The sequence below is a fragment of the Anolis sagrei genome, assembly GCF_037176765.1.
Source record: "Anolis sagrei isolate rAnoSag1 chromosome 2 unlocalized genomic scaffold, rAnoSag1.mat SUPER_2_unloc_1, whole genome shotgun sequence".
Classification (NCBI taxonomy): Eukaryota; Metazoa; Chordata; class Lepidosauria; order Squamata; family Dactyloidae; genus Anolis; species Anolis sagrei.
In genome coordinates, this window is record NW_027118835.1 from 145614 (window position 1) to 173540 (window position 27927).

Sequence of the window (27927 nt, forward strand, 5' to 3'; positions counted from 1 at the left end):
CATGCCACCGGTCTTCATGGCCATGCCTGCATTGGGGAGGGAGGGCTCTCCCTGAGTCACGGGCAAGACGGAGCCCAGGAAGAAGGGGTTGTGTGGCTCAGAGTGGGGCCAGCCCCCCTCCCGTCCTCTGGCTACAGAGAAGAGGAAGCCCTTCAGAAGAAGAAGAAGAAGCAGCAGCCAGAGAAAGAAGGACAGAGCACTTCCTCCTTCTCCTCTGGGTAGAAGGAGGCGGCAGGAGGCAAGATGGGTCTGGCTTTGGCTTCGTCCATCCTCCTGGCCCTTGTTCTCCTGCTGCTGCCAGGCTTAGCGAGGGGAGAGTCAGACCAGCCCCCCAGCCAGGAAGAGCCCTCACCAGGTAGGATGATGATGTCTATACACTGTTTTTTCTCTCCATAAGGAGACTCATGGACTTGGGCTCTGAGATGACTCCAGGAGAAGGTCAGCACTGGGCAAAGGCCTTGCTGGGATTGTATTTGGGAGCCTGACGTTGGAGCAGTTCTGCTCTGGAGACCTGTTTGTGGCCTCTTGGGTGTGGGGAGCATGATCTCCCCCCATGCAGACCTCATACTAGTCCCCCAGAGCCTCAGGGAGGTGAAAACACCACAACCGTTGCCTTATTTATGCCCAGAAGGAGCCAGGAGGCAAGAAGAAGGAAGGCCGTTCTGTGCCAGTCTTAGGTCACAGGGTGGAGGCGGTGGGGGGGTGGGGACGGACAACAACAACTCCGATTTCCATCCAGTCTGGCCCCATGGCCACGGAGGGTGCCTCCATCAAGCATTCCTGACAGAGGGCCAGCCAACCTCTACTTCAGTGTTTCTCAACCTGGGGGTCGAGACCCCCATGGGGGTCGCGCGGGGGTGTCAGAGGGGTCGCCAAAGACCATCAGAAAACATAGTATTTTCTGTTGGTCATGGGGGTTCTGTGTGGAATGTTTGGGGTTCAGAATGCTATTTTATTGTGGGTGAACTATAAATCCCAACAATTACAACTCCCAAATGGCAAGGCCTATTTTCTCCAAACTCTACCAGTGTTCTCATTTGGGCATATTGAGTATTTGTGCAAGGTTTGATCCAGATCCATCATTGCTTGAGTCCACAGTGTTCTCTGGATGTAGGTGAACTACAACTCCAAAAAACTCAAGGTCAATGTCCACCAGACCTTCCCAGTATTTTCTCTTGGTGATGGGAATTCTGTGTGCCCAGTTTGATTCCGTTCCATCATTGGTGGAGTTCAGAAGGCTCTTTGATTTTAGGTGAACTATAAATCCCAGCAACTCCAGCATTACCAAATGACCAAATCAATCACCAGTATTCAAATTTGGGAGTATTGGGTATTTGTGCCAAATTTGGACCAGTGAATGAAAATACATTCTACACATTAGATATATTCATTATGATTCGTAACAGGAGCAATATTACGGTTGTGAAGTAGCAACGAAAATAATATTATGGTTGGGGGTCACCACCACAGGAGGACCTGCACGAAGGGGTCGCGGCATCAGGAAGGTTGAGAACCACTGCTCTACTTGAAGGCCTCCCAGGTGGTCTGCTGCATGGTCCTCGTTGTCCTCCTCCTTCCTAACCTCTGGGTGGAATCTCTTCTCTTGCCCTTGGGATCCTGCCCTCTGGGACAGCCTTAGAAGGCAAATCAGGTCTTTGGGGAGGCCTTCGTGATCTCCCTCTGAGGTCCTCTTCTCCAGGCCCGCAATGCCCGCTTCCTTCAGCCACTCCAATCGCTGTTAACTGGGTCTGGAAGGGAATGCAACCAGGGGCAATGTTGAGGCCTATTCTGAGAAGGAGGAAGAAGGGGACCCTTTGGTGGGGCCTTGTGCTCCTGAATTGGAGCCCATCACTTCTGTAGCGTCTTAGGGAGAAAGTAGTTCTTCCCTGGTTGATGGGAATGGTTTAACAGACAGACCTGCTTTTTGTGAGAATGTTTCACAGGAAACGCTGCCAGAGGCTTCAGTGACAGGGAGATAGTGCCAAGTAGAGGCAACTAAAGTTTTCTCAGCATTTGAAAGATAAAAACGGGGATTCCAGGTGTTAATTACAGAATCCTAGAATCAAAGAGTTGGAAGAGACCTCCTGGGCCATCATCCAGTCCAAACCCCATTCTGCCAAGAAGCAGGAATATTGCATTCAAAGCACCCCTGACAGATGGCCATCCAGCCTCTGTTTCAAAGCTTCCAAAGAAGGAGCCTCCACCACACTCCGGGGCAGAGAGTTCCACTGCTGAACGGCTCTCACAGTCAGGAAGTTCTTCCTCTTGTTCAGGTGGAATCTCCTCTCTTATAGTTTGAAGCCATTGCTCCCTTGCGTCCTAGTCTCCAGGGAAGCAGAAAGGAAGCTTGCTCCCTCCTCCTCCCTGTGGCTTCCTCTCACATATTTATACACGGCTATCATATCCCCTCTCAGCCTTCTCTTCTTCAGGCTAAACATACTCAGCTCCTTAAGCTGCTCCTCATAGGGCTTGTTCTCCAGATTCTTGATCATTTTAGTCGCCCTCCTCTGGACACATTCCAGCTTAGATAGTGTCTCCATGGGAACCCATTTAGTTTCTTAAGCTGACCCCTTGGATTGCTCTGTGTGAGAGCAACTTTGTGTTGTATGTCAGCCTGTGATTGTGTCTCATAATCAGGTTGTTTTGGATGATGGGATTGACAATGTTGTTCATGTTCAAGTGGATTCCTCTGATGGGAATGGGGATGCCGTCCATGGAGCTGTTTCTGAAGGGAATGGGGATGGCGGTCTGTTTTCTGGGCCTGGTTTTAGAGATGTGGGGCCTGAATGCAATTCAGATGATGGGTCAGAGAGGCCTGTATTTCTGCAAGGGGATTCTCAAGGTCCTGCTTCTTGGCAGAATGGGGTTGGACTGGATGGCCCATGAGGTCTCTTCCAACTCTTTGATTCTATGATTCTATGATTCTATGATTCTTGAGCCTGGGAAAGGCTCTGCGCTGCAGTCCCCTGGTCAGTTCTCTCCAGGTGCAGATTTTAATGAAGCCTTGAACGGAAGAAGTGTTTTTAGCCAGCAAAGACAAACAAACCAACAATTACGGCGCTCAGCCAGATTACAGCAGAAGTTAGAACTGAAACCAAAGTTAAGGAAAAATCCATTCTAAGCTGTTTGGGAAATAGGACAGGGATAAAAGTGCCAAGCTGCAGACGAATCAACGTTGGATTCATGTGAAGTTCTTCCTGCCAAGTTACTGGATTCTTGTCTTAGTTTGATTACTGGTTTAAGTGCCTTTGCTGTTATTTGCCTTTGAATTCAAGTATCTAGTTTCATGGACTTTTGGAGACCATTTCTCCTTGGACTAATTGCTCCTTTTTTCTTCCTAATCAATTGGATTTGCCTCTTCAGCTAGTCCAGCGCGCGGCAGCCATGTTACTAACAGGAGCGGGACGCAGGGAGCATACAACGCCCTTGTTGTTCCAGCTCCACTGACTGCCGATCTGCTACCAGGCCCAATTTAAGGTGCTGGTGTTATCCTACAAAGCCCTAAACGGTTCTGGCCCAAAATACCTTTCGGACCGCATCTCGGCCTATGAGCCCACGAGGGCCTTGAGATCATCTGGGGAGGCCCTTCTCTCGATCCCGCCTGCTTCACAGGCACGTCTGGCGGGGACGAGAGAGAGGACCTTCTCGGTGGTGGCCCCCCGGCTGTGGAACTCCCTCCCTGCTGACATCAGACAGGCGCCCTCCCTTATGTCTTTCCGTAAGAGCCTGAAGACATGGCTATTCGAGAAGGCATTTAACTGAGTGCTACATTAATTGGTAATGACAACTGGAACGGAATATGGATTATGAGATTGGTTATGATTCCACGATGAGACGGAGCGGATTATTTAGTGTAATTATATTATTGTGTATTAGTGATATGTTGATTTTTCGTTATTGCTTTACTGTAAATTGTCTTTTATATGTTGTACACCGCCGTGAGTCGCCCTAGGGCTGAGAACGGCGGTCAACAAATGCAGCAAATAAATAAAATAAATTACTGTGGATTAGTTTTTATTGCTTTGGCTTTTACTACCTTCAAAAAACTGCTTGCTATTTTAACCCAACTGTGTGGTGTTTAAAGCCAGAGGAGATCCTGCTGTTGGGGTTCAGCCTGATCCTGATCTGTGTGAACCGGATTCTCTGATAGTTTTTCCAACTGAGCAAGCTCTCCCTGACCCTGACAGTGTGGAATCTGTTGTTGATACAGAGGTCAGCGGAGATGAAAATGAAACTCAACAGCTGGAGGAGAATGTTTTGGAAGTTAGCTGTGATATCACTAGCCGTGATATCTCTCCACCTGGGTTTTTTAATGAGGACCAAAGAGAACAGATAGTTAGAGACAGAAATGTTTCCCAATTTCTACGAAGGTCACATCGTTTACAGGAGAGACAGGCCCAGACGTCAAAGTCAAGGGGCGTTTCAAAGAATAGCTTCTTTGGTTTAAGAGGCCTCTTGCCGGGTGCCTCTTTAGATCAAGCAACGTTTGGGACTGTGGCTGTGCCTTGGCAGAATTCCTGTGTTCCATGGCCGGTAATCCCAGAGGCTTCCAGTTTTCAAGTACATGGTTAGTGAGAGGCTAACAGATTCCTGGTTCTTGTATGGTGGTTTTTGGAATTTTGCTCAAGTTCAGAGATGTTCCTGACTGCTGTGTTTCTATTGTGGCTTTTTGACTTTGCATTTACCTTTCTTTTGTAACCAATTTTTCATCAATAAACAAGGATTGCTTTTCCTACAGTCCAGTGTGGTGGATTTAATCTTATGGTCTCGTTTCTTGGACTGGGATGCAAGACCTGCTCTGGAGTGCAACACTTTGCATTTTCTGAAGAAAGTCAGCTTTTCCTTGTGCTCCATGAACAGAGATTCTGGCCTTGCTTTCATGTCACGTTTTCCTGATGGGGATTGGGGGATCTCGTTTGTATACAGTTTTCAGTCTAAGTTTCGAAGTTTTGTGGATCTTTGCTTTCCTGTCAGTTTGGGACTTTGTTTTTTTTTAAAAAAAAAATATTGGTTTTCTTAGAATATATCAATACCTTCAATACCTCCAATACTCTTATATTCCATCCTCAATTCATTACATCAACTATAAGTGTATATATATATCTTGTATACTTTTTTTTTCACCTCTCTTCCTCCTCCACCTTCCGAGCCACTTCAATTTACATTCTCTTTCCAAAATACCTTTTCTTCTTGTGGAGGTAATTTCCCATCTACTTCTTTTAATCCATCATGTATTTATCGTTTATTGCTATTTTCCATAGTTCTTTATACCATTCTTCAATTGATATATTTATTTTACCTTTCCAATTCTTCGCTATAAGTAATCTTGCTGCAATGTATTGTCGAAGGCTTTCATGGCCAGAATCACTGGGTTGTTGTAGGTTTTTTCGGGCTATATGGCCATGGTCTAGAGGCATTCTCTCCTGACGTTTCGCCTGCATCTATGGCAAGCATCCTCAGAGGTAGTGAGGTCTGTTGGAACTAGGAAAAAAGGTTTATATATCTGTGGAATGACCAGGGTGGAACAAAGGACTCTTGTCTGCTGGAGCTAGGTGGGAATGGGTTGTTGTGGTTTTTTTCGGGCTGTATGGCCATGGTCTAGAGGCATTCTCTCCTGACGTTTCGCCTGCATCTATGGCAAGCATCCTCAGAGGTTGTGAGGTGTGTTGGAACTAGGAAAGAGGGTTTATATATCTGTGGAATGACCAGGGTGGGACAAAGAACTCTTGTCTGCTGGAGCTAGGTGTGGATGTTTCAACTGACCACCTTGATTATGTTATATGGTAGCCACAGAGAGGAAACAATCAGGGACATCTAATCACCTCTCAACAAAAGATTGCCCCAGGCACTGCCAGGCCATCAAATGCTAATCAAGGTGGTCAGTTGAAACATTCACACCTAGCTCCGTCCTTTGTCCCACCCTGGTCATTTCACAGATGTATAAACACTTTTTCCTAGTTCCAAGAGACCTCACTACCTCTGTGGATGCTTGCCATAGATGCAGGTGAAATGTCAGGAGAGAATGCCTCTAGAACATGGCCATATAGCCCGAAAAAAACTACAACAACCCAATCTTGCTGCAGTTAACAAGTGATCTATTGCATCTTTCTCTGTTTTCTTTTCCAATTTCTTAACATTATAAAGGGACAACAATGCAATCCCTATCTTCGTATTCATTATAGCTTCTATCTCTCCAAATACCTTCCTCCAAAATCCATTTACATATTTACATTGGCACCACATATGTATATATGTACCCACCTCCTGGCGACCTCTCCAACTATTTTTGGGACTTTGCTTATTGCATCCTCAGGAACACTCTGACTGCAACCTAGATTTTGGAACGACTTTTGAAGCTTATGCTGTGGATGTACTTTTGCTTTTGCCTTTTACGTATACCTTGGAAAGACTGTTATACTCTTCACCTTGGAAAGTAATTCTATGCAAAAAAAAGGCAGCAGATCACAGGGGCTGTCTTCATAGACTTGTCAGCAGCCTATGAGACTGTGAACCACCGCTGCCTCCTCCTGAGAAAAATGTATAGTATCCCAAAGGACGACCACCTCACCCGCCTCAGAGGAAACCGGCTACAAAACAGGAGCTTTTTGGTTGAGTTCCAGGGCCAGAGAAGCAGATGGCGGAAGCAGAAGAGCGGCCTGCCTCAGGGGAGCGTGCTTGCTCCATCCACGTTCAACATCTACACAAATGACCAGCCACTGCCAGAAGGGACAGAGAGCTTCATCTATGCTGATGATCGTGCCATCACCGCTCAAGCAGGGAGCTTTGAGAGGGTTGAACAGAAGCTCTCGGAAGCTCTAGGTGCTCTTACTGCCTACTAGAGGGAAAACCAGCTGATCCCCAACCCATCTAAAACACAGACATGTGCCTTTCATCTCAAGAACAGAGAAGCATCCCGAGCTCTGAGGATTATTCCCTGGGAAGGAATCCCACGGGAGCATTGCAGCGCATCCAAATACCTCAGAGTCACTCTGGACCATGCCCTGACCTACAAGAAGCACTGCCTGAACATCAAGCAAAAAGTGGGTGCCAGAAACAATATCATACGAAAGCTGACTGGCACAACCTGGGGATCACAACCAGATACAGTGAAGACATCAGTGGATGTGGCTCTTAATGAGACATGCCGCATCATCACGGGGTGTCTGCGCCCTACACCACTGGAGAAAATACACTGCTTAGCCGGTATTGCACCACCCAGGGCCGTAGCCAGAAAAAAATTTCGGGGAGGGTTGAACATTTGGGGGGGGGGGGAGTTTTGAAAATTTCGGGGGGGGGGTAAAAATGGGGGGGGGGAGAGTTGAAACCTGCCTCTTAGGTCACGCTGAAGCAAAGAGCACGGGGGGGGGGGGGGGCAGAACAGCCTTCAATAGCCTGCAGCTCCGCCCCTGTCAACCACCTCCACCAAGTCTGGCCTCCTTAGTGATAGCATTCAACACCCCCCCCCCCCAACATGGTTGCTTTGCTACATCGGCTATTGCTGCAAGTAATGACAGTGTGAATAAATTGTCAATATTTGCTTGAGATAGTGCTTGCAGGGAAGGACTCTTAATTTTTTGCGTCTCATAGACTTAGCATGGGGATAAGCCAATGCCAGAAGGGACAGAAAGTTTCATCTATGCTGATGATCGTGCCATTACTGCTCAAGCAGGGAGCTTTGAGATGGTTGAACACAAGCTCTCCGAAGCTCTAGGTGCTCTAACTGCCTATGACAGGGAAAACCAACTGATCCCCAACCCATGTAAAACACAGACATGTGCCTTCCATGTCAAAAAACAGACAAGCATCCCGAGCTCTGAGGATCACCTGGGAAGGAATCCCACTGGAGCATTGCAGCACACCCAAGTACATGGGAGTCACTCTGGAGCGTGCTCTGACCTACAAGAAGCACTGCCTGAACATCAAGCAAAAAGTGGGTGCCAGAAACAATATCATACGAAAGCTGACTGGCACAACCTGGGGATCACAACCAGATACAGTGAAGACATCAGTGGATGTGGCTCTTAATGAGACATGCCGCATCATCACGGGGTGTCTGCGCCCCACACCACTGGAGAAATTACACTGCTTAGCCGGTATTGCCCCACCTGACATCCGCCGGGAAGTAGCAGCCAATAGTGAAAGGACCAAGGCAGAGACATCTCCAGCTCATCCCCTGTTTGGGTCTCAGCCAGCACGTCAATGACTTAAATCCAGACATAGTTTTCTAAGATCTACAGAGACACTCGCTGGAACACCTCAGCAAGCGAGAGTCCAAAAGTGGCAGGCTCAAACCCAGCATCTCAACCAATGGCTGATACCAGATGAGAGACTCCCCCCTGGGCACACAGAAGACTGGGCGACTTGGAAGGCGCTGAACAGACTGCGCTCTGGCACCACGAGATGCAGAGCCAACCTCCAGAAATGGGGCTACAAAGTGGAATAATCCACGACATGCGAGTGTGGAGAAGAGCAAACCACTGACCACCTGCTGCAATGCACCCTGAGCCCAGCCACATGATGCACCAGGGAGGACCTCCTTGCAGCAACACCAGAGGCACTCCAAGGGGACAGAGACTGCTCAAAGGACATCTAATCCACTACCAAACTCACACACTTTGTATTTTCTCTGTTTGTTTGCTTTGTTCTATGTAATATATGTAATATATTTGACTGGCTGCCCTGACACGAGAAATAAAAAAAAAAACCTTGGAAAGTGTTTTTGAACTAGTTTCTTTGTGTAGAACCTTCTTTTCTTTAATAAACTATTAATTAGTGGATAGATTTCTGTTGGCTGAGCTACATCTGGGCTCCTTAGCTCTTTGTCTTGGGTGGAAAGGAGTCACACAGGCGGCTGTGCTGCAACAGGCACAGTTCTAGTTTACTTGCTCCAGGATTTGCAGGGAATGGGTTGGGACTGGATTATGGAAGGGGGGGTGAGCCCTGCGGATGGGGAACGAGAGGCAAAGAGCCCCCACCTGAGCTGCAAGGAGGGCTTCCTGCACATGGAGGATGGGGCACCTCTATTACCAAAGGGATGATGCCCATTGCATTGGCTTGGTTTGGCTGGCTGGAACAGGACCTGAGAGCTTTGTGATCGTGTCGGAGTGGATTTTGAGGCAGCGAAAATAGTACGGCTTATATTTCCAATATATCCAACAGCCTAAATGTCCCCATATCAAAAAAGGGAAATGCGAAAGACTGCTCCAACTTCCGTACAGTGGCCCTTATTTCTCACCATGCCAGTAAGGTAATGCTCAAGATCCTGCAAGGAAGAAGACTCCAGCCAGACATGGAGCGAGAGTTGACAGATGTTCAAGCTGGGTTTAGAAAAGGCAGAGGAATGAGAGACCAGATTGCCAATCTCCGGATGCTGGAGAATGGTTTTCTCTATGTTCAGTGACAGGCCGAGCTTCTCGTATGCTTCTGCGAAGGTGTTTAGAGTGGCTTGTAGATCTTCTTCTGAATGCGAAAACCAAGGTGCTGTTCCAGCAGTCGCCAGCCAACCCCTCTCCAATGCCAGTAATACAGCTTAATGGTGTAACATTAGAAAATGTTGAGCATTTCCGCTACCTTGGGAGCCACCTCTCCACCAAAGTCAACATCGACACCGAAATACAACACCGCCTGAGCTCTGCAAGTGCAGCATTTTCCAGAATGAAGCAGAGAGTGTTTGAGGACCGGGACATCCGTAGGGAGACCAAGGGGCTTGTCTATAAAGCCATTCCCCTCCCAACCCTGCTCTATGCCTGTGAGACGTGGACTGTCTACAGACGTCACATGCAACTCCTGGAACGTTTCCATCAGCGCTGCCTCCGGAAAATCCTGCAAATCTCCTGGGAAGACAAGCGGACAAACGTCAGTGTGCTGGAAGAAGCAAAGACCACCAGCATTGAAGCGATGGTCCTCCAACATCAACTCCGCTGGGCCGGCCACGTTGTCCGGATGCCTGACCACCGTCTCCCAAGGCAGTTGCTCTACTCCGAGCTTAAGAACGGAAAACGGAATGTTGGTGGACAGGAAAAGAGATTCAAAGATGGGCTCAAAGCCAACCTTAAAAACTCTGGCATAGACACTGAGAACTGGGAAGCCCTGGCCCTTGAGCGCTCCAGCTGGAGGTCAGCTGTGACCAGCAGTGCTGCAGAATTCGAGGAGGCACGAGTGGAGGGTGAAAGAGAGAAACGTGCCAGGAGGAAGGCGCGTCAAGCCAACCCCGACCGGGACCGCCTTCCACCTGGAAACCAATGCCCTCACTGCGGAAGAAGATGCAGAGCAAGAATTGGGCTCCACAGCCACATACGGACCCACAAGGAAACCCATGATGGAAGACCATCTTACTCGTCCAATGAGGGATCGCCTAAGTAAGTAAGTAAGCTGGAGAATGCAGAAAGGCAGGGAGTGTCAGAAAAACATCTCTTTCTGCTTCATTGACTCTTCTAAAGCCTTGGACTGTGTGGATCATCATAAATGGTGGCAAGTTCTTGGTGGGATGGGCATCCCAAGCCTCTTTCCCTCTCTCCTGAGGAATCTGTACCAGGACCAAGGAGCCACAGTCAGAACTGACCACGGAGCAGGAGACTGGTTCAAGGTTCTTGTGGGTTTTTTCGGGCTATAGGGCCATGTTCTGGAGGTAATTTTTCTCCTGACGTTTTGCCTGCATCTATGGCAAGCATCCTCAGAGGTAGTGAGGTCTGTTGGAATTAGGACAATGGGTTTATATATCTGTGGAATGGCTGGGGTGGCTTCTTCCAACAGACCTCACTACCTCTGAGGATGCTTGCCATAGATGCAGGCGAAACGTCAGGAGAGAATGCCTCTAGAACATGGCTCTATAGCCCGAAAAAACCCACAAGAACCTTTTAATTAGTGGATTTGGAGCCCCTGGTGGTGCAGTGGGTTAACCCCCCCCCCCCCCCCCCCCCCGTGCCGGCAGGACTGAAGACCGACAGGTCGCAGGTTCGAATCTGGGAAGAGGTGGATGAGTTCCCTCTATCAGCTCCAGCTCCCCATGCAAAGGGGACATGAGAGAAGCCTCCCACAAGGATGATAAAAACATCAAATCATCCGGGCGTCCCCTGGGCAATGTCCTTGCAGATGGCCAATTCTCTCACGCCAGAAGTGACTTGCAGTTTCTCAAGTCGCTCCTGACATGATGAAAAAAAGTAGTGGATTGATTTCTGTTGGCTGAGCTACATGTGGGCTCATTTTCTCTTCATTTTGGGTGGAAAGAAGTCACACAGGTGGCTGTGCTGCAACAGGCAGTTCCAGTGTATTTGCTCCAGGCCTTGCAAGGAATGGGTCGGGACTGGATTCTGGAAGTGGGGGAGCCCTGCGGATGGGGAACGAGAGGCAAGGAGCCCCCACCTGAGCTCCATGGAGGGCTTCCTGCACATCCCGGGCAAGGATGGGGCACCTCCATCACCAAAGGGATGACGCCCATTGCATTGGCTTGGCTGGCTGGCTGGAACAGGATCTGAGAGCTTTGTGATTGTGTCGGAGTGGATTTTGAGGCAGCAAAAATAGTGCGGCTTTTGCTTCCAAAATATCCAGCAGCCTAGACGTCCCCAGGTTATGGTTTTTCTGGGTCAAAGCTGGTGCTTCCTCATTGATAGAGAGAAAAGCTGAAGTGGGCACAGATGTTTCTCAGTGTGGTTTGATGGGGATTTTGGACTCGCTTCCTTCGGGGAATAAGAAACTACCGTCCGGTCAGCCTCACGTCAATACCGGGCAAGTTTCTGGAAAAGATTGTGAAGGAAGTGGTCTGCAAACACTTAGAAACAAATGCGGTCATCGCTAATGGTCAACATGGATTTATCAAAAACAAGTCATGCCAGGCTCATCTGATCTCTTTCTTCGATAGAGCTACAAGCTGGGTAGATGCGGGGAATGATGCCGTGGATGGAGCATGTCTGGATTTCAGGAAGGCCTTCTTCGACATGGTCCCCCATGACCTTCTGGCAAGGAAACTAGTCCAAGGTGGGCTAGGCAAAACTACGGTGAGGTGGATCTGGAATTGGTTAAATGGACGAACACAGAGAGTGCTCACTAATGCTTCCTCCTCACCTTGGAAAGAAGTGCCATCAGGAGGGTTCCCCCCTGGGCCCGGTCCTGCTCAGGATCTTCATTCATGACTTAGATGAAGGGCGAGAAGGCAGGATCATCAAGTTCACAGACGGGACCAAATTGGGAGGGAGAGCCAAGACTCCAGAGGACAGGAGCAGGACTCAAAGGGATCTTGACAGATGAGAGAGATGGTGGGCCAAAACTCACAAAATGAAGTTCAACAGGGACAAATGCAAGATACTCCACTTAGGCAGAAAAAACGAAATGCAAAGATACAGAATGGGGGACAATGAGGCCTGGCTCAAGAGTAGGACGTGTGAAAAAGATCTTGGCGTCCTCATGGACAACAAGTTAAACATGAGCCAACAATGTGATGTGGCGGCAAAAAATGCCAATGGGATTTTGGCCTGCATCAAGAGGAGCCTAGTGTCTAGATCTAGGGAAGTCATGCTCCCCATGCTCTATTCTGCTTTGGTTAGACCTCATCTGGAATATTGTGTCCAATTCTGGGCACCACAATTCAAGAGAGATATTGACAAGCTGGAATGTGTCCAGAGGAGGGCGACTAAAATGATCAAGGGTCTGGAGAACAAGCCCTATGAGGAGCGGCTTAGGGAACTGGGCATGTTTAGCCTGAAGAAGAGAAGGCTGAGAGGAGATATGATGAGGGCCATGTATAAATACGTGAGAGGAAGCCACAGGGAGGAGGAGGGAGCAAGCTTGTTTTCTGCTTCCTTGGAGACTAGGACACAATGGAGCAATGACTTCAAACTACAAGAGAGGAGATTCCACCTGGACATGAGGAAGAACTTCCTGACTGTGAGAGCCGTTCAGCAGTGGAACTCTCTGCTCCGGAGTGTGGCGGAGGTTCCTTCTTTGGAGGCTTTTAAACAGAGTCTGGATGGTCATCTGCCAGGGGTGCTTTGAATGCAATATTCCTGCTTCTTGGCAGAATGGGGTTGGACTGGAGGATGGCCCAGGCGGGCTCTTCCAACTCTTTGATTCTAGGAGTCTATGAGTGCATTTGCACAGCCGGGACTCCGGTCTTGGAATTGCAAGGTGGCTTTTCCCAGGAGGAACACCAAGATGGCCGGCATCTGGTTTACAGGATATGGACCTGCTGTGAGATGTCCACAACAGAAATTGTGAAAGGCCTGGAAACTATGGATTGCTATGAAGAATGAGTAGATTTAGGTTGGAGAAGAGAAGGCTGAGCGAAGGGGACATGAGGACCATGTGGAGATATTGGAAAGGAAGAGGGAGGGGGCTTGTTTTCTGCTGCTCTGGACACTTGGACACAAGAAGCCATGGATGAAAATGGCAGGAAAGGAGGTTCTGCCTAAGCATGGGGAAGAACTTCCAGATGGGAAGAGATGCTTGGCAATGGAGTACGGAATCTGGTGGCATCTTCTCATTGGCCTTTGTAGCAGGGGCTGGATGTGTCTTTGGTTGTGTCTTCCCGTCTGGCAGAAGGGGGTTGGACTAGGTGGCCTTTTGGAGTCCTTCCCAACTTGAGCATTCTATGAGGAGGCAACAACAGAGCTGCAGGAAAGAGGAACTGGGTGCCAGGAAGGAGCACCACATCCCCAAAGCCTGGCAGAGAGGAAGTCCTCCTGCCAGGTCCCATGGGGAGACCAAGGGAAGTCCCAACCCATGAGTCTGGGCTTCCCTGGCATGCCCTGCTCTTTGGAAGGACACCTGGCAAGAGGGGTTTTCTAAGCCTGGGTTGTGTGGCCCCAATCTGAGGGGTCTGCACAGCCCCCTTTCCTTTCCGCAATCTTGAGAGCCACGGCAGCCAGGGCAGGATGTGGCCCCTCCTTGCGCCTGGCACAGCGGAAGCCGTATTGGCACTTCTCTTTTCTTGTGGCTTTGGCTGCCGGGCAGAGAAGCAGCAGCACAAGCACCAGGAAAGGCGTGTGTGTGTGTGTGTGTGCATCTCTGCGTGGGCATGAGCATTCAGGAAGCAAAATGTGATATCGAGCCTCTTTTAGGAGGACCTCCCCAGCTGAGGAGATCCTGAGGACCGCACCAAAGAGGGTCCTGGAACCTTGGTGAGGGCAGCAAAGCCAATTCCAGTAGCGAAAATATTAAAATAATAAATCCCCACCAAAGCGGAAGAAGCTGGCGACCGAGGTGTCTTTATTAGCAATTCAGCTGAGATCGGATGCATTGCAGGGATAGTTCCACCACAAGCATACCAATACAGAATTTACAGGCATTTTTATAGGCAAAATACAGGTTTGAAAGTTTCAAAACTCCCTCCCTCTTCGTCTCCTTAGCAAATCAGGGAGAGGGAGGCAGGATGGAAGAGGGGCATTGTGTCCAGAGAGAATGAGGACATCCCACTGTCCTGTGCCCGAGGGATCAGCCAGCCAAGGAAATTAGTTTTTTTGTTCTTGTGATGGATCAGTGATGAGGGATCATCATTTGATTCAGGTTTTCCCCTTCCAGGATCAGATCAGGTAAAAGGTGAGGCTGGGAAGGATGCTTGTTGTGAAGGGAAACTTGGCAGAGGAAATCCCAGTCTGATGACCCCCTCCTAAAGTCAAATAGTAACTCCAGGTCCCATTGTTCAGATGTGAGTTCTAAGTAAATAGGTGTTTTTGTGATCCCTGAATGCCTTTTCAGCCCAGCGGGCCGCTCCCTGATCAGCCTCCCAAAGGGCAAAAGAGTTCATGGGTGGGTCAGACTTGGGAAGGAAATACATAGAAGGAAAGTATATAGATCAATCGCCCCTTCTCCATCCCACCCACCAGAGAAATTTAATAAAGAAATTATTTTCAAGCAATGTGAGTCCATGAGCGGGAAAGATGTCCTTGTGAGTCCAAAACATTAGGCAGAGCTGCCACGCTGGGATTGAAGCTGGTCCCGGGGAAACTACAACTCTCATGGAGGGCAGAAGTCCCAAGATCCAGCCGTTTCCCAAAAGCCTTGTGGGGTCCTTGTTGTTGTCAGTGCTTTGGCAATGTGACCAAGACTTGACCCTTGTTGTGTAGTCTGGTGCCCTTGCTCTTTGCAGAACTATAAGTCACTATCCCTTATTTGGGGGGGGGGGGGTGCTCGACATCAAATGAATGGCGGGGGGGGGCTTGCCTATCTGTGGGGATCAGTGGTGGTCAAAGGACACTTCTGAGGCACGTTTGTTGAAGTTCCAACTCTCTTTGGCAGGGAAAGCTTAAGGCCTTGCATGTAGAACTCCAACCCCCAGGATCCCACCGCACTGAGCCATGGCAGTCCAAGTGGGGTCACTCTGCACTCGTTCCACAGTGTGGATCAGACCTGTACAACTTGGCAGAAGGAAGGGCTGGAGGAGCCCTGTGATTGGTCCTGGCGAGCCTCCTCCCAGCTGTTATCGCATCAGCCAATCACCTGCGAGCCGGGCAGAGGGCGGGAATTTTATTTATTTATTTATTTACAGCTTTTCTCTTCCGCCCTTCTCCTCACCCTGCAGGGGACTCAGGGCGGATTACAGTATACACATATATGGCAAACATTCAATGCCAATTTTGACATACAAACATATACAGACATACACAGAGGCTATTTAACTTTTTTCTGGATGCCAGGGGAGCTGTCGCTTTCATCGTCCATCTGCGACACTGACGGAGCACTTCCGCATTCCATATTCCCTGGAGTCTTCTTTTTATGGCCTCATAAATTAGTTAATTTAGCCTCCCACACAAGGTGGTACCTTATTTTCCTACTTGACAGATGCAAATGTCTTTCGGGTTGCAAAGGTCAACAACAGGCTACACACAATTGGTTGGAAACCCACTCCAACCCGGGCTGGCTTCGAACTCGTGACCTTTTGGTCAGAGTGATCTTAATGCAGCTGACACTCAGCCAGCTGCGCCACAATCCCGGCGCAGTTTTGAAACAATTTTGAAACTTCTAAGCCTGAAAATCCTATAAAAATGTCTCTGATCTCTGTACTGGCATGTTCTGTAGGTAAATTATTGCTTTTCAGCTGAATTGCTAATAAAAACACCTTGATATCGCTTCTTCGACTTTGGTGAGGTTTATTTCGAATTTTTAATTGAATAAAATGGCTGAAATCAGGCTTCTCTAGCTCACCAAAGTAGCGATCCCTCTTTGGTGGGGATCTTTAAGACCCTCCTAAAGTTCCCATCAGCTTCAGAGACAAAGGTGCAAGACCCAAAAGACAAAGGGCGACAATCCCAAATGACCAGGGGCTTGGCTGCCTATCCAGAAGACCAATGTATTCATATCTGTTTATCCTTCTCTTCCGTGGGAATGGCAAGCCTCCAGCCTTAGTCAAACAGGTACACATTTTAAGCTCAGCTAGGTGACAAAAGGATCACCTGTCTCACACACGTACACAAAAGGATCTGATAGTACAGTAGTTCTCAACCTTCCTAATGCCGCGACCCCTTAATACAGTTCCTCATGTGGTGGTGACCCCCAACCATAAAATTATTTTCCTTCCTACTTCATAACTGTAATTTTGCTGCTGTTACGAATCGTCATGTAAATATCTGATACACAGGGTGTATTTTCATTCACTGGACCAAATTTGGCACAAATACCCAATACGCCCATATTTGAATACTGGTGGGGTTGGGCGGTTGATTTTGTCATTTGGGAGTTGTAGTTGCTGGGATTTATAGTTCACTTGCAATCAAAGAGCATTCTGAACTCCACCAGCGATGGAATTGGGCCAAACTTGGCACACAGAACTCCCATGACCAACAGAAAATACTGGAAGGGTTTTGGTGGGCATTGACTTGAGTTTTGGAGTTGTAGTTTGCCTACATCCAGAGAGCACTGTGGACTCAAACAATGATGGATCTGGACTAAACTTGGCAATAATACTCAGTATGCCTAAATGTGAACACTTGTGGACTTCGGGGAAAATAGACCTTGACATTTGGGAGTTGTAGGTGCTGGGATTTATAGTTCACCTACAATCAAAGAGCATTCTGAACTCCACCAGCGATGGAATTGAACCAAACTTGGCACACAGAGCTCCCATGACCAACAGAAAATACTGGAAGGATTTTGGTGGGCATTGACTTGAGTTTTGGAGTTGTAGTTTGCCTACATCCAGAGAGCACTGTGGACTCAAACAATGATGGATCTGGACTAAACTTGGCAATAATACTCAGTATGCCTAAATGTGAACACTTGTGGACTTCGGGGAAAATAGACCTTGACATTTGGGAGTTGTAGGTGCTGGGATTTATAGTTCACCTGCAATCAAAGAGCATTCTGAACCCCACCAATGACAGAATTGGGCCAAACTTCCCACATAGAACCCTCATGACCAACAGAAAATACTGTGTTTTCTGGTGGTCTTTAGTGACCCCTCTGACACTCCCTCGTGACCCCTCCAGGGGTCCCGACCCCCAGGTTGAGAACCACTGTGATAGTATCTGTCTTGGGAGATTGCTGGAGGGACCTTTTTTGATAGGATAGTATTCCCATTCCCAGGAGTTTATGCAAACAGCGGGCACGGAGGATTATGGAGGAAGCAGCAGCCTTCAGGATATCTTTGAGACAAGTTTATACATTTAGACATGGACACAGTGCACAACAATACAAGTTTCACAAAAATATCAATTTTATATATTTATTAAAGGGTTTCACTTTGATTTAGTTCAGGGTAGAGCTTCTGCTGGGTCCTCTCGGAACCTCCAGCGGCCTTGGTATTATGAAACTTTAAAAGAGCAGAAAAGCTTTTTAAGAATAAAGACAAAATCATATTTTTTGCTTGAAGTCTTCTTGTGATTTATAAATGTTTGGGGAGAGGGGTGCCGTGGCTCGACAACACCCAGGAGTACGAGTGAAAAAGATCTTGGAGTCCTCGTAGACAACAAGTTAAACATGAGCCAGGAATGTGATGTGGCGGCAAAAAAAGCCAATGGGATTTTGGCCTCAGGCATCAAGAGGAGCATAGTGTCTAGATCTAGGGAAGTCATGCTCCCCATGCTCTATTCTGCTTTGGTCAGACCACTTTACCTGGAATATTGTGTCCAATTCTGGGCACCACAATTCAAGAGAGATATTGACTCTAAGCTGGAATGTGTCCAGAGGAGGGCGACTCAAATGATCAAGGGTCTGGAGAACAAGCCCTATGAGGAGCGGCCAAAGGAGCTGGGCATGTTTATCCTGAAGAAGAGAAGGCTGAGAGGAGATATGATGAGGGCCATGTACAAATATGTGAGAGGGAGCCACAGGGAGGAGGAGGGAGCAAGCTTGTTTTCTGCTTCCTTGGAGACTGGGACGCAATGGGACAATGGCTTCAAACTACAAGAGAGGAGATTCCATCTGAACACGAGGAAGAACTTCCTGACTGTGAGAGCCGTTCAGCAGTGGAACTCTCTGCCCCGGAGGGAGTGTGGTGGAGGCTCCTTCTTTGGAAGCTTTTAAGCAGAGGTTGGATGGCCATCTGTCAGGGGTGCTTTGAATGCAATATTCTAGGATGCGGAACAATGGCTTCAAACTACAAGAGAGGAGATTCCACCTGAACATGAGGAAGAACTTCCTGACTGTGAGAGCCGTTCAGCAGTGGAACTCCCTGCCCCAGAGGGAGTGTGGTGGAGGGTCCTTCTTTGGAAGCATTTAAACAGAGGCTGGATGGCCATCTGTCAGGGGTGATTTGAATGCAATATTCTTGCTTCTTGGCAGAATGGGGTTGGACTTGATGGCCCAGGAGGTCTCTTCCAACTCTTTGATTCTATGATTCTATGATTCTAGGAGTGATTTATTTATTATTTATTTAAACATTTATATTCTGCCCTTCTCACTTGCAGGGGACTCAGGGCGGAGCACAACATATATATGGCACACATTCAATGCCAGGACAGAAAACCATAAATATAAACAAACATTAAAATCACTTATATTCGCTTTAAAATCAGTTGCTTAAAAACCATCTCAGGTGTTGTGACTCAGCTGGGGTCTCAGAGTGACTCTGATGAGGATGATAACCTATAAAGCCCTAAACGACTCTGGCCCGGTTTACCTCTCCGAACGTCTTCTCCCCTACGAACCATCAAGATTACTAAGATCATCTGGAGAGGCCTTGCTCTCGGTCCCACCGGCCTCACAAGCGCGTCTGATGGGGACGAGGAACAGGGCCTTCTCGGTAGTGGCCCCGCGACTCTGGAACTCTCTCCCGCCAGAGGTTAGAACCGCCCCAACAATCCTGACATTCAGGAAACAGGTGAAGTCGTGGTTATGGAGACAGGCTTTTGAAGAATGAGACAATGATCTGGATGGAAGACGGTGTATATTCGATTTTTGTATGACAACTGACCACTGTAGTTTTAAATATATGTGTTTTTTAAATGTTTTATTGTAATGTGTATTTTGATATTTTACCGATTGTATGTGTTTTTATGGTTGGAAACTGGGCTGAGTCCCTCTTCTGAGGTGAGAAGCTCGGTATATAAAACTTTGAAATAATAAATAAATAAATGATGGGATTCAGGTTCACAATCAGGTTCAAAATGTTCCTGTTGTAGACAATGAGGAGCAGGGTGTGCAAGTTGAGTTTTCCACAGCAGGGAAGGATGTTTTGGATACTGAAACTAACCAGGTGCAAATTGGCTCAGAAGAGGAGGCCAGTTCTCAGCCTGATAATAAGCAGGAAGGCAACTAGGCTGACACTAACGAGCAGCCTGACCTTGAGGAAATGGGAGTCTTAGATTGGGCCGACCGTTTGGAATTCAGAGTTCGAAGGAGTGTACTTACTTTACTTACTTAGGCGATCCCTCGTTGGACGAGTAAGATGGTCTTCCTTGATGACTATTTTTGTGGGTTCGTAGGTGGCTGTGGAGCCAAATTCTTGACCCAAATCTTCTCCCACAGTGAAGGCATCAGTGTTGGGGTTCAGCCTGAGTTTGAACTTGAACCTGATTCTGTTTGTTCCTCCTGATGCTAATGAAAATATATTTACTGATGCTAGTGGAAATGTACCTCTTGATGCCAATGCTCCTGAAATTAGTGAGGAAGGAACTTCTGTAGATTTGGAAAATGAAAGTCCCAGTGTTCATGAGAATGTTTCAGAGGGAAGCCATGACCTTTCCCTCCCTTCTGCACCTGGGAACCTTAATGAGAATAGAAGGGGCCAGATCTGGCAAGACAGGAGTGAATCACTCAGCTTGCGAAGGTCTTCCAGATTAAAAGAAATACAAACAATGGCTTCAAAGCAGGGAGGCGTATCACAAAACCAATTCCTTGGCTTTAAGTGCCTTCTGCCGGGCTGATTTTCTCAGTTCAGGCATCGTTTCAGATTGATGAAGACCTTGGCAGTTCTCCCGGTTTCCCTGGCCATGGTCTTGAAAGATTTCTAGGACACCAAGTACGGTTAGTGGATTGCTAACAGGTTCCAGTATTTTACAGTGTGGCTTTGGGTTTTGTTCTTGTGCATTTAAATTCATCTTGGCTGATTTTGCTTTTGACTTGCATTTTTCCTTTATTTTGTAACCATTTTTCTTCAATAAAAAAGGATTGTTTTTCACAGTCAAGTGTGGTGGAGAGTTATCTTAGGGCCTCGTTCCCTGCTCTGGATTGCAACAATCGGTTTCCAGGTGGAAGGCGGTCCCGGTCGGGGTTGGCTTGACGCGCCTTCCTCCTGTCACGTTTCTCTCTTTCACCCTCCACTCGTGCCTCCTCGAATTCTGCAGCACTGCTGGTCACAGCTGACCTCCAGCTGGAGCGGTCAAGGGCCAGGGCTTCCCAGTTCTCAGTGTCTATGCCAGAGTTTTTAAGGTTGGCCTTGAGCCCATCTTTAAATCTCTTTTCCTGTCCACCAACATTCCATTTTCCGTTCTTAAGTTCAGAGTAGAGTTGAAGGAGTGTGAGAATAGGCAACAAGGAGGAGGTCTGAGGCCAAAGGAATGCTTTCCTGTATTGCAAAGGGTATTAAGCAGTGTGTTTGAAAACAAACCTTTGTCAGGGCAACTCTTGGCTCAACCAAGCAGCTTGTGCACTTTTGCCTGGATTGTCTTGTGTCCACAGTCTCGGGACTTTGTCATGTTCTCATGAGATTTTGCTTTGTTGGTGCCTCTTTGGATCATGCTTCATCGTGCTGTGTTAGCTTGATCTTTTGGAACTTTACTTGCTCTTAAGAACTTTTTAGCTTTTACTTTTCAATAAACTACAAAGACTTCAGTCCGTGTGCACGTTGGTGATTTCAGCAAGGGGAATCTATTCTGAGGTGCGACATCAGGACCCCATTCTAATATTGCCTCCTTGCCCTGCCCCAAAGGCTTGGTCCCACAGCCAGGTCTTCACCATCCTCCTGAAGGACAGAGGGAGGGGGCGGATCGAATATTGCCAGGAAGGGAGTTCCATGACATGGGGGGCCAACACTGAGAAGGCCCTGTCACTCATCCCTGCCAAACGCGCCTGTGACGGTGACAGGACCGAGAGTAGGGCTTCCCCAGAAGATCTTATCTCCTTGGGAACCTGCCACGGAGACCTGTGTGTGGGGCTTCCTCCCTCTTTTTGGCTGCCAAGGAAGCTGTCCTGAGCCCCCTCCCTTCCTCCCTCTCCCCCTCCTCCAGACGTGGTTCTGTGTGCTCATTCTGTGAATGCTATGTGACACAAGGGAGCCAGACCTGTCAGGTCAAAGGGGGATAGCAACTGTCCGGTCAGACTGACCCCCACATCTCCTCCCTGTCCATTGGTGCATCAGAGATGGGTGGAGCTTGACAGCATGGGGCGCTGAAGAGGGGCTCCTTTGTGGGAGCAAAAAGGAGGTGGGAATGGGGTCCGGGTGCCATGATCTGGCTCCTGCTCTTGGACCATTGTGGGCCACCTGGATTCTCTTGGTGGGACCTATGAGTCTTATGGGATTAATATTGTCCAGGTCTGGCACAGATGCATCCAGAGAAGGTTGGACCTTGGCAAACTACTAGGCTTGGGTAACCATGGAAAAATTTGGTTCTAAACTCGTTTTGTTTTTAGGGGGCCCTTGCGTTTCATTTTTTTAAAGAATTCTGACATTTTCCTTTTAAAATTTTTGAAATATACGAAATTTCGTAAAATTACGAATCGATTCATTAATGGCGGACGCGATTGCTATATGCTAAAAAAATATGCAATATGCTAAATATGCAATATGCTAAAAAAAAAAACACCTCCAAATGGGACAGGGGGAACTTCTGAAGCTTCCCTCTCCCTCTGTTGTTGACTGTTGGTGTGAGAAAACAAACAACAACTATATTATATTATATTATTATAATATTATTATATTATATTGTTGTATATTATAATATTATTATATTATATTATTGTATATTATATTATATATATTATATTATATTATATATATTATATTATATATATATTATATATATAATATTACAATATAATATATTATAATATATTATATATATTATATTATATTATATATATTATATTATATATATAATATTATATATATATTATATATATAATATTACAATATAATATATTATATATATTATATATATTATATTATATTATATTATAATATACAATTATAATATAATATAATAATATTATTATATAATTATATTATTATTATATTATTATATTATATATTATATTATAATTGTATATTATATTATATTATATTATATTATATTATATTATATTCTAGCTGTACCTGGCAACGCATTCCTGTGGCATAGAGTGAGGGTATGAAAAATAAAGTAATGAGAAATTTTGGGCAAGAAGGATGCCAGGAGAAAGAGGGGGGAGGGGGGAATGTGGGATTTGCCAGCTGGAAGGAAGGAAGGAAAGGAGGAAGGAAGGAAGGAAGGAAGGAAGGAAGGAAGGAAGGAAGGAAGGAAGGAAGGTAGCCCAGTGCAGCCCAGAGTGAGGCAAGAAGAAGCCTGAGGAAAGAGGAGGGAAGCAGCAGAGCAAAGGGACCGGAAGTGGGGTAAATGCGAGATTGTAAAACTTGCACCAGACATACGAAAATAATTACGAAATAATTACGAAATTGGAAAAATTGTTTCGATTCTTAATTGCTCCTCACACTATTCCTACATGGCTCAATATTGGATCGTAAGGTAATTTAAATATGAATTAATAACAAATAACGAAATTAACGAACTGGATCACCCAAGCCTACAAACGACCACTCTGTGTATCCCTGAATTGTCTTTTTCCCATTGTGAGAGTTTGACCATAATTTCCTCCCTTGCCTCTCTTCCTCCAGGTCTCCCCAAGTGTGAGGTGACTGGGTCCTGGCTGAAGTTGGCAGCCTTTTCTCCGGAGCAAAAGGAGTTCTATGTCAATGACACGGCATCTGTGTCCTGTCAGAAAATCAAAGAGCGTGGACCATATGAGGTGGTCTGCGTGGCCAATGGGGAGGGAGCCGCCTGGGACCTCAGCCGCGTCCCCTGCCTGCGTGAGTGGGTTTAAGGAAGGGAGGGGGGCAGCAGAAGGGTGCTCTTGTCCTGGAAGAGGATCCTTGGGGTGGGGGCCCTTGAAATTGGGGGCCCTCCTGGGGAAGGCTGGGCCAAATGCTGCACAAAGGTGCCATTCATTTTCCGGTCCCAATTCAAGGTGCAGGTTCTTACCTACAAAGCCCTGAATGGTTTGGGACCTGCCTACCTGCGTGACCGCATCTCTGTTTACGAACCCACGCAATCTCTTCGATCATCTGGAGAAGCCCTGCTCTCCCTCCTGCCCCCTTCACAGGTGGGGACGAGGGAGAGGGCCTTCTTGGTGGTGGCCCCCCGACTCTGGAACTCACTCCCCAAGGACATCAGGCATGCCCCAACTCTGGCAGTCTTTAGGAGGAGCCTGAAAACGTGGTTGTTCCAGTGTGCCTTCCCAGAATAAGGAAAACTCTCAGCAATATGCCCTCAGAATGCACTTTGCTACTGGTTTAGGATTGACCCGATACCAGTCATATCCTACCTTGTTCATGCCCAGCGTTTAATTTTTAATTTTTAAACTATTACATTTGGCCCGGCCATAGGTTTTAAATCTTGGCGTGTTACTGGTTTTGGTTATTGTTTATATGTGATTTATATTAATTGTATTGTATTTATTGTTTTTGTTATTGCTTTTGTTTATTGTTGTACTGTTGGGCTTGGCCTCATGTAAGCCGCTCCGAGTCCCCTCTTTGGGGAGATGGTGGCGGGGTATAAATAAATAATAATAATAATAATAATTATTATTATTATTATTATTATTATTATATTTATTACTAGCTTTACCCGCTACGCGTTGCTGTGGCCAACCTTCTCTCCCTCTTTCTCTCCTTCTTTCTCTCCTTCCTTCATTTCCTTTTCTTCTTTCCTTTCTTCCTTCTCTACCTGTTTACTTCCTTCCTTAGGTTTTTGCTCCCATCCTTCCTTCTCTTTATTTCTTTCCTTCCCTCCCTCTTTCTCTCCTTCTTTCTCTTCTTCCTTTGCTCCGTCTTTCCTCCCTTCCCTTTTTTCTTTCCTTCTCTCCTCCTTCCTTCTCTTCCTCTTTCCTTCCTCCTCCCTTTTTTCCTTCCTCTTTCTCTCCTTTCTTCCCTCTCTATCTCTTTCCTTCCTTCCTTCACTCTTGACTTCCAGACTTCCTTTTCTTTCTTTCTTTTCTTCCCTCCCTTTCTCTTCTTCCTTCGCTTTTTTCCCTCTCTTCCCCTTCCCAAATTCCCCTTCCTTCCTTCCTTCCTTCCTTTTGACACTTTCCCTTCCCCTTCCCCTTCTTCTTCTTTTCTATCTTTCTTTCCTTTCCTCCTTCCTTTCTCCCTTCTTTCCCATCCTCCTTCTCTCTCTGTATTCTTTCTTTCCTACTTTTCTTCTTTCATATACCTTCTCAACTTCCCTTCCTTCCTTCCTTCCTTCCTTCCTTCCTTCCTTCCTTTCCTTCCTTCCTTTCTCTGTTCTTTCCCATTCTCCTTCTCTCCCTTTCTTCTTTCTTTCTTTCCTTCCTTTCTTCTTTCATATACCTTCTCAACTTCTCCTTCCTTCCTTCCTTCATACACCTTCCCTTCCCTCCTTTCTTCTTCCTTCCTTCCTTCTTTCCCATCCTCCTTCTCTCCCTTTCTTCTTTCTTTTCTTCCTTTCTTCTTTCATATACCTTCTCAACTTCTCCTTCCTTCCTTCCTTCCTTCCTACACCTTCCCTTCACCTTCCCTTCCCCTTCCCACTTTCCTTCCTTCCTTGCTATTTACACCCCTACCCCTCATTTCTGTCCTTCCTTCCCTCTCCCACTTCCTTCCCTCCTTCCCCTTCCTCACCGATGGCGGAGCCAGACGGCAGTGTGCGGGGGCGGCCTGGGCCGGGCGTTGCGGTGGCCAATGGGCTGTCCTCGGCAGAGCCGGGTCGCGGCCTCTCCTGGCCGGGTCAAGAAGGCGCGCAGTGGGGGCCTCCCGGGCAGCCTCCGCAGGTCGCGCAGCATCCTGGCCCCCAGCGAGCACAGCCGGCCGAGCTCCAACTCCCAGGCCAGGGCTTCAGCGTCAGCGGGTAGGCCGTGTTCTAGAACTGCAGTTCTCAGAGTGCATTGCGTGTGTACTTCCTCCCCTGGGCACTGCGCATGCTCAGTTGGTTTTTGTAATTGTGCGTTTGTTGAAATGTTGTTTGGAATTTTGATGAGTGTTGTGCATACCTTGTGGGTTGAGGTATGTGCACGGCAAATTTGGTGAGTTTACGTCAGGGGTTTTTCACGTTTTGCTGTCCCGTTGAACGCCCTTTCCCTTTTTATATATATAGATTAAAGGTGGAAGAAGAGACAATAAGTATGGAGACACTCTCCTTCCACCCATTCACTTCTAGGGTGCATGCACACTGCAGAATTAATGCGGTTTGACCTCACTGAACTCCTGTGTCCCCATGCTTTGGAAAACTGCATTCCTTCCAGAATAGAGAATGCACCCTGGGTTTCAGCCAAAAGTCAAAGGAGGGAACCCTGGTTAGTTCTGTGTTCTATTTCTGATTTGGTTCATGGCCATTTCCCAGAGTGAGAGTTGTGGTTTTGGAATATTATGTCAAGGGGAGTCTCTACACTATGGAATTAATTAATGTAGCCGGGCATGCCTTTGGGCACCATGGCTCAACGCTGTAGAGCCTGAGAGTTGTAGTCCCTCACCAAACTACAAACCCCATGATTCCATAGTATGGATCCCTGGCCATTCAAGTGGGGTCAAGCTGCAGTCTTTCTTCTGTGGGGATGATGCACCATCAACCAGGTGGTGAACTTTCCCCAGGGACTCCGTTGTTTTCTATGTATAATTTTGGGCCATGATCCCCTTGCTCCCCTCACCTGATCTTTTGAACCCGGAACACTAACCTTAAGCTTAGCAATGAGAATCCTTGGACCGAGAGCCAGACTGACCGGAACCCTCCTCCTCTTGCTTCCTCCAAGGATGCCAAGTGCCCAAGAAGTGGGCCAGCCGCCTGGAATGGACACCTCAGGCCTTGACCTTTGGCCCTGGAGAGACCCTGAGACTCACCTGCAGAAAAGGTTACCATCCTGTTCCAGAGAGGATCCAGTGTGTTGAAAGGACTAACACATTTGGCTGGGATGTCAAGCCCGTTTGCGAGGCAGAGAAGGGGTCAACCACCTCCCCTCCTTCCACCAGCCCTGAGCCAGGCCCCCCACTGACCACCAGCAAGGCTCCAGAAGGGTCTTGTTCGAGGACAGAGTGGCCCCCCTCCATCTCTGCTGTGGAACCATCTCCCAAGGAGACTTTTGCCATCGGTGAAGAGGTTTGGGTGAGATGTCGCCCAGAGCAATACTTCGGACCCAAGGAAAGCCGGATCTTGTGCAGAGAGAAGGACGGCCACCCTGAATGGGACACCAGCAGCCTCCAATGCGTTGGTGAGTTGTGGGTCATAGCATCATGGAATCATAGAGTTGGGAGGGACCTCTAGAGTCCTTCCAGTCCAGCCCCCTTCTGCCAGGCAGGAAGGCACCATCCAAGCCCTCTTGGCAGATGGTACTCCAGCTTCAGCTTCAAAGCCTCAAGAGAAGGAAGGGGACTCCACTGGACTTCAGGGAAGCCTATGCCACTGCCAAAGAGCTCTTCTGATCCTCATGTTGAGACGGGACCTCTTTCCCTGTCATTTGAACCCATGGCTTTGCTGTGTCCCAGTCTCCAGAGCAGCAGAAGCCAAGCCTCCTCCTCCTCCTCCTCTTCCTCCTCCGGATGGCACCCTGTCCACATGGACACACGCCCCCCCCTCCCGCCCCCTTCTCTCGGCCTCCTCTTCTCCAGGCCAAGCATCCCTGCTGCTCCCTCGGCCAATCCTCAGGGGATCCATGGCGTCAACCTTGGACCATTTTGGTCTTCCTTCCAGCTTGTCAGTAGCCCCTTTCTGCAAGGTCTTTCATCCTCTGCGCTTCCCCCCAACTACACATCCCAAGGTTCCCAGTGTAGATGCACCACAATCGAGGGAGTGAGGAATCCATTCTGGGTTTCTATTCCTGGGTCTGGGGGAGCTGTCCAAGGTCCTGAACATGAATCCCTTCACCCCAAATCCATACAGGCATGGAAGCCAGGAAGGGGGCCTGGAGTGGTTTGCTGCAGCCCTGACCCCAGGGACCCCAATGGAGAGGCCCTTGGAGGCTGGTTTCTCCGTCTTCAGGTGGAAATGGAAACCTTCCAACCTTGTGGGCGGGTTGGAGGCTCTGGGCTGGGAGGCCGGTCTGGAAGGCCTGCTTTCCACTGACCGTCCTTCCTGCATTTGCTCCTCAGAGAAGCCCCAGGTTTCCAAGGAAGAGGTCCAGGGCCTCGGCCTCCAGCATCAGGCTCAGGTTGGGCTGCAGCCCCCCAGGACTCTGCCAGGACTGGACCTTTTGGGGCTTCTGTCAACTGACCAGGCGACCACATGGGTCCTGCAAGAAACACGAATGGAGAGGATGGAGTCTTCTCACACAGAACCAGACCTTGCATTGTGATGTCTTGTA

At 47.8% G+C, this 27927-nt stretch overlaps 1 protein-coding gene across 1 annotated transcript; it reads left to right on the top strand.

Moving 5' to 3' along the window:
- The first annotated feature begins 243 nt into the window (after positions 1-243).
- On the top strand, positions 244-27927 carry LOC137095773 (uncharacterized). Its single transcript, XM_067462538.1, has 4 exons — positions 244-355; positions 23237-23428; positions 26383-26838; positions 27716-27927. Exons 1-4 carry the CDS (start codon positions 244-246, stop codon positions 27916-27918), a joined length of 963 nt encoding a protein of 320 aa, XP_067318639.1. The 3' UTR covers positions 27919-27927.